Below are 15,196 nucleotides of genomic sequence, written 5' to 3'. Positions count from 1 at the left end.
GCATTTATATATATAAAAGACAAATAAAGTTATGTAAAGATGAATGGTATTGATTTTTTAAAAGATCTTGTGCAAAGAATCGCAGTATTTAGAGCTGGGTTTTAGGTGACCTAAAACCCAGCTCTAAATACTGCGATATGCAAATATATGGAAACACATGAAACATACCCTAAATCAAAGATGCATGATAGATAAAATTAATTCTAATTCCGTAAGTTTTTATGATAGAAGGGTATTATATGATAACTGCAGAAAGTTTTTTTTCTTCTAATATTACACTATACAGTTCGCGTAACGGGATTTCAGTGCAACAAACAAATGTAACAATTACTATTCCGCTAAAAACATGACATTGCAATTCTGAAAAAATTCAATCTGTATAACAAGTAAAATTATGTAAAAGTTACAAATATTTTAAACTTTACCACTCTGTAGCAGATTACCAGGTTATTTTTTTCTTCATTTCCCGATTGTATTTTCATCTAATTTTGCTATATTTATGAACATGCTTTGCTAGAGTATGGCACAAAGGTCTCCTTTTTAAATTAGAAACCTACGGAATATCCGGAAACGTTTTACAATGGTTTACAAGTTATTTATGTAATAGAAGTCAAAAAGTAATGTACAAAGATGTTTTATCATCTTATACTTGTATAAAATCGGGTGTACCGCAAGGTTCAGTGTTAGGACCCTTGCTTTTTTTATATATGTTAATGAAGTATCACATACTATGTTATCGTTTTGTTGACTTTTCGCAGATGACAATTGTATCCAATATGCATCGCATGATTTATCCTGAATTGAACACAATATCAATCATGATTTATTCATTTTGGAACACTGGTCTAGTCGATGGTTACTTAAATTCAATCCAAACAAAACTAAGGCTGTCTTTTTTACCACAAAATCTTGCTATGAACTACTCGAAATATTTTTTCAGCATTGTAAGTTAGAATATATCTCAACACACAAACACTTAGGTTTACATCTAGCAAGCGATCTTAAATGGCCGGAGCACATTGATATTATAGTAAACAAAGCACTAAAAAAAATAAGTCTCTTGAAAAAACTAAAATTTAGTCTTTGAAAAAAAAACAGCCTTTCCAAAATATTACCTTTGTAAGGCGAATTCTCGAATATGCCTCAGTTGTTTGGGATGGCTGAAGTCAATATGACATTGACAAATTAGAAAAAGTTTAATTGTATGCTGCCTGCATTGTTACAGGGCTACCAATTATTGCATAAAAAACATCCTTATATTTTGAAATCTAATCTAAATTTCTGCTAGAAGAATAAGCGCAAGCTAAACGTAATACATACCAAGCCAAGACACAATTATTATTTATAGTCTATTCCTAAATTCTAAAAAGAGCTCTAGAAATACGTTTTAACGGCAAATAATTATTATTTGGTCCAGCATGGTTTTTTTTTTTTTATCATAATTAAAATATGCTGAGTCTGAAAAAATATGCTGGGCTTCATGAAAATGGCGTTAAGTAGGTCAAAATGGCGATTCAAAATGGCGGACAGCCAATCTTTAAAATTTTCTCTTAAAGTCTCTTCAATGGGAAAAAATAATGACAAACACTAATGAATTGATCCAATATAGCATTTTATCATATCCAATATGTGCTGAGTCTTACAAATTATGCTGGCTTTTCACAAATGTGGTTAATTAGGTCAAAATGGCGATTTCAAATGGCGGATAATAAAATTTTGTTAATTCGTCTTATATTTCTGAAATGGACATAAAGCGTGAGACAAACAATGAATATCCAGTCTAGCTAAGTTTTTAATCATAACTTAGGTGGGGATAGTCAGGAATAATATGCCATTTTCAAGAAAATGTCGTAAATTATATTTTAAAAAAAATGGCGATTCATAACGGTGGACATTCAGATTTTATATTTTTTCCCTTTAGTTTCTTAAATGGTGAAAAAGCGAGAACCAAACAATTATAATTTTTTAAATAAATTTTCAAATTATAAATAAGACGTGATAAGCTTGAGGAATCATGCTGGTTTCCCCTAAATCGATGTTTTTATGACAAAATGGCTGACAGTCAGATTTCATTCATTTTTTTTCTTTAAAGTTTCTTAAAACGGAAAAAAGCATGAGATCAACAAGTTTAATTTGGTCTAGCAAAGTTTATCAAAATAACTAAGACATGCTGAGTCTTAAGAAATATGCTAGCTATGACGGAAATTTCATAAAATAGGTCAACATGGCGATTTAAAATGGCCTACAGCCAGATTTCATCACTTTCTATTTAAGTTTTTTAACAAGAAACAAAGCATTAAAACAATTAAAGTCAGGTCCAACAAAAAGTTTTTATTCATAATTAGGGTATACTGAGTTTACTTTACAAAAATTGCGTTATTTGGGTCAAAATGGCGTTTTAAAATGGCCGAAGGCCAGAATTCTCATAATTCTCTTTTAAAGCCGTTTACAGGGATGAAAGTGTAAGTATTACATTATACAAATATACACATGAAAAATTAGATTGGAACACTTTAACGAAGAAAAATAACAATTCCATATTTTACTACAAAATTGAGAATTTTTTGCGTTTTGTCTTAATAAGGCGTATACCGGTATCTTATTTAAACATTCTGTGTTCATGCTTTTCAATACCCGTCTTGTTCCCAAACCTTTCTGGGAGGTTTTTGAAAGTTTACTTTATGTACCGATTTCTTCGACCTGCAAGTTCGTGAAATACAACAAATGCTTACAAAGCAAAGTTTTAAAGAGGAGAAATATTTCTGCACTATAAATCTGGTGTTTTAGGCTTTAAAGACATCGATGCCATAAACTTATACGATAACAGAGATACAATCAGGTACTTAGGAACAGTGTACGACATGAAGAACTATTCTAGTATATGTCTGTCTCTTCCAGCAAATAAATCTAACTAATATATCATCTTATAAACTGGAAGAGCTCGTGATTCAAAATGAGCCGAGATCAACCTATCGTCCAGCTTTATATATAGAAATAAGCATGCACAATATGTTTTGGGCAACCCAAAGAATTTTACTCTTTTTAACATTACTCGGGACAATTTATATATTGTATAAGGAATCAAGCTGTCTATGTCTTCGTTAACGATAAAAAAAGCCTCTTGCAAAATTGTTAACATGTGTTTGGCCAAATGTGCTGATGAAAGTATAGCAATGCGTGTCCATATTCAGAGGAAAAGTTGAGGCTTTTTTATTCTAGACCATGCCAGTGTTAATTTGGAACATATCCCCAAAACTAAGTTTGCTGATGGATGTATAAACCTCTTAAAAGCCGATAAACATCCTTGTCAATGTTGTTGAAGAGAAAATGTTCCTCTTTTATAGAACTTTGCATTTGTACTTGGTTCATGTCATTCACTGATATGATGTGACACAACTTCTTATTTCTACAGCATATCTAGAAAATCGACTTATAAGTAAACAGAAACAAGTATGAAAAGGGGAAATAACTGACCATAAAATCAAAGAGTTCGAGAAGTTCTTTAGTTATATGGATAACCAAGACACATTGCCCACTGACACGGTTTAATTTGCTTTCTTCCTAAAATCAAAGCCCGGGAATATTTCCAAACTTAGAATTTGCCTTACGTTGCTTAAGAAACAAACACACACCACGGTAATGATAGGGAGACAGGCATATATAAGCATGCCTATATTACCATGCCCAGCCGAGATGGTTGTTTGTTGCTGGAACTAATGACCTAAAGATCTTATACCTTAACCTTTCTTGGATTTAATAGCTTGCAACTGCCCCACAGTTGCAGAACCTTCATGTGTGAATGTAAACGTGCCTACTTCCCGGGTAAAGACATTTGCAAATTTCAAATCACAATCTTATCATTCAAAAAAAAAAGATTGTGTAAATAACATAATTAAATACTGTAGCTTAATAAGGAAAAACATAATTTTTTTTCCAAATAAAAAGCTGATGGAGTTTTTTCTATTCATACAAGTGTTCAAATTTGATTGTCAGTTACATCATTAGTATTGAAATTAATATGATATTCAAACATTTTTCCATTTAAGAGGCCTTTAGTAGGCTATATAGAGATTAATGAAATTTGGCAACTAGTATACACCAATTTGAATAGCCATTTTGACAAAAGTAACGTCATTTTCATGAAGACCAACACATTACATCAAACTTGGCACAACCTAATTATGATAAATATTTGTATTGTTATATTTTTTCCATTAAAGAGACTGTGAGACGATAAATGATGAAATCTGGCTGTCCACCATTTTTAACTATTTATCGCGCTCAACATATTTTGTTGGACTCAGCACACCTTAGTTATGATAAAATGTTATGCTGAACCAATTTATATTCGTTTGTAACCTCAATTTTTAGAACTTTAAGAATTAGATAATTTTGACCGCCATTTTGACCTAATTAGCGCCATTTTTGTCGTAGCAAGCATATTTTTCAGACTAAGCACGCCTTAATTAATATGCAAAAACGCTGATGGACTGATTTATTATTGTTTTTATGCTTTTTCCCTAGATTAAATTTTTTAGGTAAAAAATGATAAAATTTGGGTATATCTGCCATTTTGAATCGCCATGTTGACCTAATTAACGCTTTTTGGGAAGACCAGCCAATTTTTTTCAAACTTAGCACACTTCAGATATGATGAAATACTAAGCTGGATCATTTCATTATTGTTTGTCAACAACTGGATCATTTTCATATAAATAATACTTATTATTTATTATGGGGCGATGAGTCATTATCCCTTGATATTAACAAGCAATTATTCTCATTAGTTCAATTGTACATCAACGAAACTGGTAGATTTGTTTAATATAGTTTATGTGCATGTTTCTTATTCTCGTATATATCACCTATTTTCATTTATCGTAATAACAATTCTATATCATGCAATAACAGTTGTAAGTTTTGTATTATTTTTCTATTTAATGGTAAAGACATGGAAAGTTGTCAGAACTTGTGTCCAAATCATGTGTATATGTATATGAATCCCAAAGTTGACATCGTCTGTTTCCTTTTCATTTCCAAACAGCGCTAACAAAAGATATTTGATAGAAGAAAATGTGCTCGTTTATCATAAACGTTTATTTCTATAACATTGACAACAATTAATAAAAACACGGACACAATTCTCAAATAAAATAAATACACGACTCATTAATTCTTTTTTTTTATAGGTGGCCGATTTTTTCGTCGTAATAACAACAAGAGCAAAACTCCTAATTTTTTAACCATATGCAATATACAACTCTAGTTTCAAGAAAATCTAAAATTTGGTTCTTTGTAGGTGTCATCTTAAAATAAAGGTACATTTGCTATAGGAATATATAAAGGAATTAATCATTTTGCCGCGCTTCGAGGCAGATTTTGATATTGTAATATGTGATTAGAATAATTATTTTCTTTCTTATATGTAAAAAATACTAAATTCTATGATCACGTTTTTTTGGAGGTCATCTCAAAATAGTAAAATGCACCAAATTTTGCTATATATTACAATATACATAGTACAATGGATTCATATTCAAAAAATGACCCAAAGGATAGCATTATTCCAATGTGTGTACATTTATAAACTTTTTCCGTAATGTTATTTCTTGAAAGGTTCTTTTGAAAAGCTTTATTTTATTATAACGTTATAAAAGCACACTGACATTGCTCACCTACATAGCAATGGAAAAATCGTTTTAAAAATATTCCTTATAGATATAAATATTTTATCTGTATTTTGTTCATAGCGTTCAATTTCACAAATGTTTTTTTTTTGTTTAAATCTTAAAAGCTACAAATACACTGTGTTTTACTAGATTGGAAAAAAAACATGCGCAATGAAAACATGGTCGGCCACCTTAAAAAGACAAATCCTTAATTAAAACACCTCCAAGAAATCAAAATAAAAACAACGCTTACCAAAAACTCCACAGTAACTCAGTATGGTAAACAGATAAAATCAGCGAAATTATAGCATGTATTATATACATTTATATTTCATCGAGAATTTACGATGTGCTCAACTTATTTAAGGTACGTTGTATTTTATGAACTATATCACATCACATCATTAAATGCATGACGAAATAAAGCACTAATTTCGTATCTTTAAACCGAGACATTCAAACCGTTTTTGAGAATTCTGATAATGATTTGGGGAATGGCTTAATTTTTTGTGATAAACTCATGAATGATAAAAACGTTCACCAATGAATAGATTGGTATAAAAATTCAATAGAAAAAACCCCCACCAGGTACCAAACAAAATCTCATAACATGGCAACCCGTAAACGTAATACCATAACACATTTTACGCAACTTCCAAAACTATAGATGTATATGTACATGTATATAAAGCTTTCAATTTTGTAATAATAAAATTGATAGCATTTACTTTAAAAAATTAACATGATAAGTAGTAATTTTAAACTTATTAATAGTTCGTGAAAGATTAAAAAGTCACCTTATTTATTGATTTAGTAAGTTGAATTATCACCTTAGGAATAAGTTTATATATCCAATTATGTTAAAAAAAAGGGGAGGACCACGGTAATGGTTGTTTGGTGTCTCAAAAATTAATACAACATTGTTTAACTAATAATGTAAAGTTTAGAGTTTTTAAAAATTATATGTAGATATTACATGTTTAAAGGGGTGCGTTAACTATAAACGTGCCTTCTTTCTACGGGATAATGAATAAAATAATGTCTTTTCAAAGTTTTTCTAAAGAACATTAGGTAAATCGCTTTTGTTTCCTATAAGATGCCAATATAGTCAAATAAAAGACCTAGTTTAACAGTTAAATATTACATCTCTTTCAACTTTATAAACAAGGCAGTGCACTTCAACAAGTTAGGCTAGCTGTTGTCAATATTCCCTAACCTCGTGTTCAAGCAAAATAAGTTAAGATCAAGCTATTACAAGATGATATGTTACCCATGTAAAAGGAATGTTGATCTGCAGAAATTGAGCGTGACCATACGTAACACAAAGTAGACATAACATCCACTTTGATTTCATGTTTTACGTCTGATGTAGGATGTTTTAATTTTACTGGAACATTTTTTTTAACTAGTAAATTAAAACTGTGTAAATAGGACACTTTGAAAATCGACAAAAAGCTTTAAAAATGCAGAAAGAATAAGTATATTAAAAAAATATCCCTGAATCCGTCCCGAATATCCTATGATATTCCACAGCAAGATTGTGGTAAAAAGCAATCTGAACCAAAAAACAATCACAGACTAAAAACAAAAAAAAAACCAGTCATCTTAAAGATTAATATATAATAATATAAGAATTTAATAATGATAACAAGCAAATACATTACCTGGAGATTATTTACAAAATGTAGGAATTCCATAGACAACAAATTTACAAGCATGGAATGACATATCGTCATAGAATAATTTTTGATCTACACTTTCAAATACATATTGTTAATGTGAAAAATTTCTTAGGACAAAAAAAATAAAAAAGCCCAATTTATTTAGCCATAGGATCCAGTAAATAAAATTGCTTTACGCAAATGATAACAAAATATTATATCTTTAAACTTGTTGAAAAGCTACTCATAAACAATATCAAAATTAATTAAAATATATCTAATTTGCAAACGTCTAACAAAATTTCAACACGAATTTTCAGATTTCATAAAAGTTTTCTATAAACAGACCACACAGTACAGAAACGATAGCATATAACACACCAAAATGACATAATCATGATTCTTATTAAACATTATTAATTTATTATATATAATCATTTACTGAAGTATGTTTTTTTCCACAGGCTGTAACTTGGTCCTTGTACTGTAAATATCGACCCATCAATTTTATTGCTTTTTCAAAGTATAAGACCAAAGTAAAGATAAAAAATAAACAAATTTTTGAATTCTCTTCAAATCCTTTTAAGAAAGGCTTTTGGATTTTCCTTTTGGATTTCCTCACTCATTAGTGATGTCGTTTAGAGTCTCTTCTCTGTCTCGTTTCCACACTGTGTAAAACAAATCGAATCTGTCACATGGTTACAACATTGTTAATAGGATAAAGTCTTTAAGAAAATATTTGGACTTTGTTCGCCAATAAATTTCAAGTTATATTATGCGCTTACTATTCATCCTGGCATTGTACTGCAGGAGTTGTTCCTCTTTCTTCTCAGATTTCCGACTTCTTGCCCGAGTTTTCTTTTCATCTGCTGTGAAAACATATAAACATATAAAAAATGTATGAACTATAACCATATATTTATTGCATGATGGCAAGGGCGATATTCCCAAGGGAAAATAAAATCAAGTATTTTTTTTCTTCGGGAATAGACGAGGGAGATGTGAAGATTTATTCCTCCAAGGTAAATCAATTCAACATTATTTTTCGGGAGAAAATTCTTCATATCTCCCTGACCACCAATGTCCACCATGCACTAAATTATTTATATGGCCGAACGACAGATGGTACTTTATTATAATCTAATCGTTTTTCAACTCGAGGAAAGCAGAAAACCACCGAAAAGTTTATTTTTCAATCATTCGAATAATTACTTTTCTGCTATTAAAGGACAAAAAATGTTGATAAAATTCAATAAAGTTTTAAAAGTAATCATTTTATTACATCGTATTCTCAATCTTGGGATTTTTCAAACGCGCAGAATAAAAATTTTGATAATTAAAAATGATTTTTTTTTCATTAATCAATTCATCAAGTTCATTACCCTGACACGTGATTGTCTAGAACCAATCTGATAACGCGTTAGATAAAATTATTATAATTAGGTATAATAATAGGTTTCTACTAGAAACGAACAAAGATACCTCTTAAAATTTAAGATACATGTAATATTTATTTTTTACTTTCCTGACTTCTTCACCCAATTGTTCACTTACACATCAATGAAGATGAATCCCTTGTTCGTGATGAAGTCTCAGGACACTGTCTTGTATAAGGATCGCCTGGTCCTGCGTCTAATAAGAGTAAAACATTAAAAATTAGAAAATACTAAAAACATACACACAAAAATCAAAATAAGAGGACAGCATGCCCGTTGTAAAAACTGAAATATGAATTACATGAAAGTTTGAGTTTTTGGCAGATTACGGAATGTAAATTTACATGTATTTGTGAACCAGGTAATTTTCCTACGATAATCATCATTTTTTTTTTTACACCCCCCCAACCTTTTTATGCTTTAAAATTTCCAATTGAATAAAGAGTTTCCATTACCTAGTTTCCATGCATGTGCTGGAATAAGCGGTAGTGGGATGAAGTATGAGACCTGTGCCTCCGTCGGCTGTTTTGTGACTGGATCTGCAATATATTATAAATAGTTACATGTACGTATCAATCAACGTGCATTTGTGGATTGGTTTCTTTTTTTCACTGAAAAAATGTCGTTTGAAGCCCAAGAGAGGTTATGTATGCATATACAACTTATAATAACAGTTATAGCTCTTACAATTTTATAATGTAAATAAACAATAAGTAACAACTTTGAATGTACAATTGCATTAGTTTTTGAGCCCATCAAAGCTGATATACTGGGAAATCATTTAATTTCTGTGGGCCTGTTTTCGTGGATTGTTGGTTTGCTTATTCATGGGGAAGTTATTTCTTAAAAGCGTCGGTTTTCATTTTCAGGAGGAAAGATTAATTTGTGGGACGGCTACCTACGAATACGAAGAAAATTGAGCCATTGTTAATAAGTAGTTTCTTTATTTTGTGTAAGTTAGTAAAATGTATTTGTAATATTTAGAAAGTATATAATAGTCTCGTGCGGTTTAAATATTTATTTTAGGCTAAAATGAAAATATATTCGTTTTAAAGTTGCCTTCTCCGAAATAGTACAGGCATTAGGAGCAAGCAATAACAAGATTTTTCTTAAAGTAATAAGCCGATGCATGTTCAATGTTTCAACACTTACATTCACAATTGATGAAAACGTTATATTTGATGTAATAAGCTGCAGGCTTACATGAAATTATTTAATACATGTTCATTCATAAAATAATTTGAAATAATGAAATAACTTAATTTCAAGTGATATACACGTATATGTACTAGTTTGAAATAAAAAACATATATTGCTTCTTAAATTTGCACGTTCTGTTTATAAAATTTTGATCAGCCGCGAAAATTATTAAAATTCATTTTTATTATAAGATAGCCTAATTGATACATGCTTCCAATGAACAAGTTTATTAAGTCGGGTAGACTTTTTAAAAAGCTTTAATCTTGTAAGATTCTTTAACTTACGCTGAAGAAACCGATACCAAGTTCTCATGTCCGCCATTGTAATATCGGTTTGTGTAGCTTTGTCAAAGTCGGGATTCGAGTCAGGGGCACCCTTGTAATCATCTGCCAAATATATTTTAAAATATATAACAACCCGATTTCCATTACGGTCTATAACAGTGTCAACAAGAAAAACAATTCTGGCAATGATATCACTTCTTACAATGCAAAAATGGCATTCATTTATTTTCATTATTATGATTTCAATAGAATAGATTTTCTTTTTAACAAAACAAAGCGAAAAAAAAAAATCATCGAAACAATTTGCAACGAATCTACGATTATATTTAAATAAAACTATATAAAAATTAACGCATATTTAATATTTTAAGGAGAAATATAATATTTGTTGGTAATAAATTTCTATTTTTTGCGACATGAAATGAGTATATTTTAAAACAGTACTTACTTGTTTGTGTGTTTTCTTTGTGTGTTGATAAATCTAAGGGGCATCTATAAAGAAAACGCAAAAGCATAAGTTTTGCTGAATGACAATGTATTATCAAAAGGAATTAATCATGATGCACACTTTATTATTTATGTCTCCGTGATGCGCCTTTTTCGGGGGGTAGATACTCACTGTGGGATTGCTTGAACATCCCCTTTGAGATGATAGAACACTGAATGTTTGACAGAATCTTTCATTGACATTAGTCGTTGCTCTTTGTGTTCAATCTTCTGGAAGGTCTGATGTTTTATTCTGGCGAATATGATAAAAAATATTAAACAAAGGATAATAATTTAAAAGGATGATTATATTCAAAACACTAAATTGTTAAATTTGAAATTAAAAAATGAATATGCGATAACATATCTATGTGATGAAGACTAAAATTTGAACATTTATATGAAGGATTCGATGAAATACACACTGTATTTCATAGGAAAAATATTCAAGAACAATGTGTTCACTTAAAGTTAAAATTTACATGCACATATCAAAGAGCAATGTAAAGCGATTATAAACCTTTTCATCGGGAATCGGAACCCTTTGGAGTATGGGTTGCTGTAAATTTTGAGTTTGGTCACTTCTCGGTTGTTGTAAGCTGTGACTGCTATGAAGGTCGTGGCACGAATTGGAAATTCCACTACAGAAATTTCATCATCCTGTTCGTGCTTGACAATCGAAATCCGCACCAAGTATTTCTGAAGGGTGTGCAAAGTAAACTGCAAATAAAATTTAGATAATTAATCTGGTGGCTGAAACACAAAGTATGTTATGCATAACCTATGTAAAAAACGTATTTTTAAAAAGATGAATTTTAAAATTTCTATCTTAAAAACCCGAATAACTTACAATGCCAGCTTGCGTGCCAGGTTTGTTTGACAATTTCACTTTTTCAAAAGAAATTTTTCGAGTCATCCAGTCAGATCCTATTCTCGGAGAGTCCGGGTGTTTGAATGGGTAATTCTTGAATTCTTCTTCTTTCCTTCCGATTGGAATCCATTTGTTGTTCATAAACTTAAAGCTTTTGCTGCTAGCGGGTATGATGTCAAAGATGACGTCATATAATCCAACGGGATCCACTCCGCGGAGGGTAAACTCAACATATGGAAACATTCTCCTAAAAGGTATATCAATAATAATGATTAAACTGCTTATCGACGTCAAATTGAAATTTAACTTCAGTTTAACTTTTTAGTTCCATCTTTACCTTCCTGTTCTGTTAATGATCATTTCCGTCCCCACTTCCAAAAACTTGTACCAAAGTTTTGCTTCCATCAGTGATAAGGTAATAGACCCATTTATCTGCGGAATGCATTTGGTCTCATCGTCAGGGAAATCCGAAGACCACTGCATTTCAGAATATCCCGAAGAACTTGAGCTGAAGTTCGCATACATTTGGCAAACTTCCGTGTCCGATGACTGGACCTCCAGTTCAGGTGAAGATGACCCGTTGGATGGTGATATAGAAGATGTTGCACTCGATGAAACACTGTTTTGCATCTTTTCTCTTTTTGGATTGAACAACTTGGATTGTTTTCCATTTTCAACATTATTGGGCTGGAAAAACATCTTTGCGTCCATCGTCCGCCTTTTTTATTCATTAAGAATTTAAACGCATAATTATGTATGTGTTGATCCTTATATTTAAAACATTTTTACACTTTTACACAAGGTATAAAAATTCTAAATAGAATAACTTAATACATTAATTTATTTCGTGAATTTTTAAAACCGTTACTGTAGTTCAAATCCCCTTTTTGTGTGGCTGAAGATGTTCATAACATGTTCGACCAATTAGCTCTCCTCTAAACCTATCATTGTTAAGACCTTTTTTAATATTCAAATTGACTGGTTTCCATGACAAACGGTCTATCGCTGTAAACTATGAAGAATTTACACGTTTTCAAAACTGCGCTTTAAATAACAAAGCTGTGTGTGTGATGTGATAATTTAACAGTGGGTAACATTCGTGACGTAGCAGTTGTAGTTAAAATCGATTTTTATAACTTCAGCTGTTCCCAATGACAACAGGTAGTTGTGTAATGATATATAACTTATCACTTTCACCATTTAGCTCAAGATTGACTACATTAAATCTAAATGCTTTATGCTTGAACCGTATTTTTCACTTGACGTACATAAACAACCCCAGTAACGTCTTCTGTGGGATGTTTAACTTTTATGTTGATCGTTAATTAATGACAAAAGATTAACAAGAACAAAAAAAAAAAGCTTTTGATTTTGGTATGGAAAAAACCTCTCAACTTTGTCATCGATTTATCCTCTTCTCCGAGAATATCTTATTTTAGTTTCAGTCAGATGACAAAGCTCCTTTAGTAGTTTCACTTTTCTTGCAAAATGTTTGAAATTAACGAAAACGCCACTCATTATATTTAAAACCGATGGTAGAGATTATACACAATCCCCTAGATTGATAAGAGACATCAAACTATTCTATTTAAATAAAATATTCACAAAGAAAAAAAATTAACTTCATTTCGATATGTATCTTACCAAGGATCAATTATTTTATTTCGCTTTTTTTTCAATCTAACTAAACTGAAAAAATACATTGAATCTGAATGATATCAATTAAAAAGCTTTATTCATAATAAAAGAATAACACTTACGATTTAGAAATTTTCTTTGGTGATTGAAGCGCTGTCAATATATTCTCAACGAAGTCGTTATAAACTTTGAGCATTTATAAACGTGCGCAGGCTTAAACATTCAAGATTCAGATCTTGTGATTTCCAATTAACACATCTCACGTGTACATTTCTAGAAAAAGACACATTGTGATATTTGTTGATGCCGCTTTCAAAGCTTTCTCAACTAGAATGACTCATCGAACAATCTGGAAGACTTATGAAAATAACACGTTACTGATAATACTTGAGCTATTGAATTATTACATGTTGTTATTCATATTCCCGATTGTTAACGATTAGTATTAATTTTCAGAATTAATCTAACATAATTGTTCAACCTAAATTTAAAGATTTTTTTTTACCAGATATCATGATGAATGAATAATATTAGAATGAAACATGTTTTATACATCGTGTATTTTTATGAAAAATGGATGGTCACCATGACAACAGAAAAAAGGAAAGCGACCAAATACAGTTTCTCGGGTCTTAAGAACCAATGAAAATCTGAGTTCTGTTGGAAAAGTACGAAAAGGTGTCAAAACATCATTAGGCAAATGTTATTTAATACAGAAAAAAACGTTGCTGTATTATTTACACGTCGCGCGGCTTGGGATGGGATAAAGTTGAAATATTAAGCGCAGTCATGAGAGCATGATTCTAAGCATGCGCAAATCTAATCTAGCTTAAGGTGGGTCGCGGGTTTACCCTATTAAAAATCTCACGAGAAAACATACCCTGAAAATTTGTCAGATCGTTCTGTAGTATTTACATTTCATTGTATAAAATATTCATTTTGCCTACGCTATTTTAATGCAATACCGCCTTGAACTTGGTATTGTTGATGGTACTGTTTTGACGCTTTTCTAATGATTACATAGGAAAATGAGCATTTTTCATAAAGCATTTGAAAAATTGCAAGTAACTTTTAAACAATTTAGACAAATATATGAACTGTTTCTGTGCGTAAAGAAAAAGTTAATTAAAATAAATTCATCAGTGTAAAAAAAAATTGTAAGTGTTCTCGCTAGATTTTTTGCTATTTTATCTTTATTTTTTATTATTTTACCGAAAATTGCCGTATTTTCCGTATTTGACGTCATGAGTACGACGTCATTTATGTTTAGTCCGTTCCGCTTATTTAGTGATTACAATCACTTAAAAATCAATCTTAGACTTTTAAAGCTAAACCTAGTAGCTTACATTTCTGAAAAAGAAATTTTGGAGAGTATGAAAATAATACAGAGATTAAAAAGCACATTTTTACTATGAATTCGAAGTTATAAGGCCTCCCGTGTACCCCGGTTAGCATTGGTCTGTAAAAAACAATAATTCTTAATTTTGCTTTTGTATTATAAAAACATTCTTTATCAAAAAAAAATTATAAGGATTTGTTTAGTTGCTATTAAAGGCATTAAATTAAAAAGCCAACTTTTGCCCTCTTATTCTAAATCAGTGAATGCGAAGCATAATATTTTTTATATCTAAAATTTAGAGGAAAAGGTGGTACAAATTTTTAAGTGGGTTCCCCATTTCCATTTTCTTTTGTCGAAATGTTATGTTAATGTAAATATATGCAAATTAAATCTAGAAAATGATTCCCGAGTGTCTTTTTGATGCTAGAACCATTATGACGTCATAATTAATTTGATGAAATTTTTCCCCGTACTTTTCGGCTATAAGCAAAATTATGTAGAAAATGAAACAGTTTCTTGCCATTCTAAATCAAATCATAAAAGAGTAATCCCGATACCTATATTTAACTTGACATCATGTGAAAGAAAAGGTCAAAAGCTTGTTTGATGTCG

At 30.6% G+C, this 15,196-nt stretch overlaps 1 protein-coding gene across 1 annotated transcript; it reads right to left on the bottom strand.

Moving 5' to 3' along the window:
* Nucleotides 1–5,085: 5,085 nt before the first annotated feature.
* On the bottom strand, nucleotides 5,086–13,504 carry LOC128156347 (T-box transcription factor TBX20-like). Its single transcript, XM_052818446.1, has 11 exons — nucleotides 13,368–13,504; nucleotides 11,945–12,325; nucleotides 11,587–11,854; nucleotides 11,257–11,456; nucleotides 10,870–10,989; nucleotides 10,699–10,742; nucleotides 10,251–10,352; nucleotides 9,222–9,305; nucleotides 8,885–8,962; nucleotides 8,116–8,199; nucleotides 5,086–7,998 (listed from the first exon to the last, which is right to left on the bottom strand). Exons 1-11 carry the CDS (start codon nucleotides 13,439–13,441, stop codon nucleotides 7,949–7,951), a joined length of 1,485 nt encoding a protein of 494 aa, XP_052674406.1. The 5' UTR covers nucleotides 13,442–13,504; the 3' UTR covers nucleotides 5,086–7,948.
* Nucleotides 13,505–15,196: the final 1,692 nt, after the last annotated feature.

Source organism: Crassostrea angulata, chromosome 7 (assembly GCF_025612915.1).
Source record: "Crassostrea angulata isolate pt1a10 chromosome 7, ASM2561291v2, whole genome shotgun sequence".
Lineage (NCBI taxonomy): Eukaryota > Metazoa > Mollusca > Bivalvia > Ostreida > Ostreidae > Magallana > Magallana angulata.
The sequence above is the reverse complement of the archived record's forward strand: the minus strand, read 5'-3'. Positions and strand labels throughout refer to the sequence as shown.

What these genes read in the sequence shown, in the direction of transcription:
- LOC128156347 (XM_052818446.1), bottom strand. Translation starts at nt 13,441, where the DNA reads ATGCTCAAAGTTTATAACGACTTCGTTGAGAATATATTGACAGCGCTT. An exon ending in ATCATTAACAGAACAGGAAG is followed by an intron (nt 11,855 to 11,944) that starts GTAAAGATGGAA and finishes TATACCTTTTAG; the next exon opens with GAGAATGTTTCCATATGTTG. An exon ending in GTACAATGCCAGGATGAATA is followed by an intron (nt 7,999 to 8,115) that starts GTAAGCGCATAA and finishes TGTTTTACACAG; the next exon opens with TGTGGAAACGAGACAGAGAA.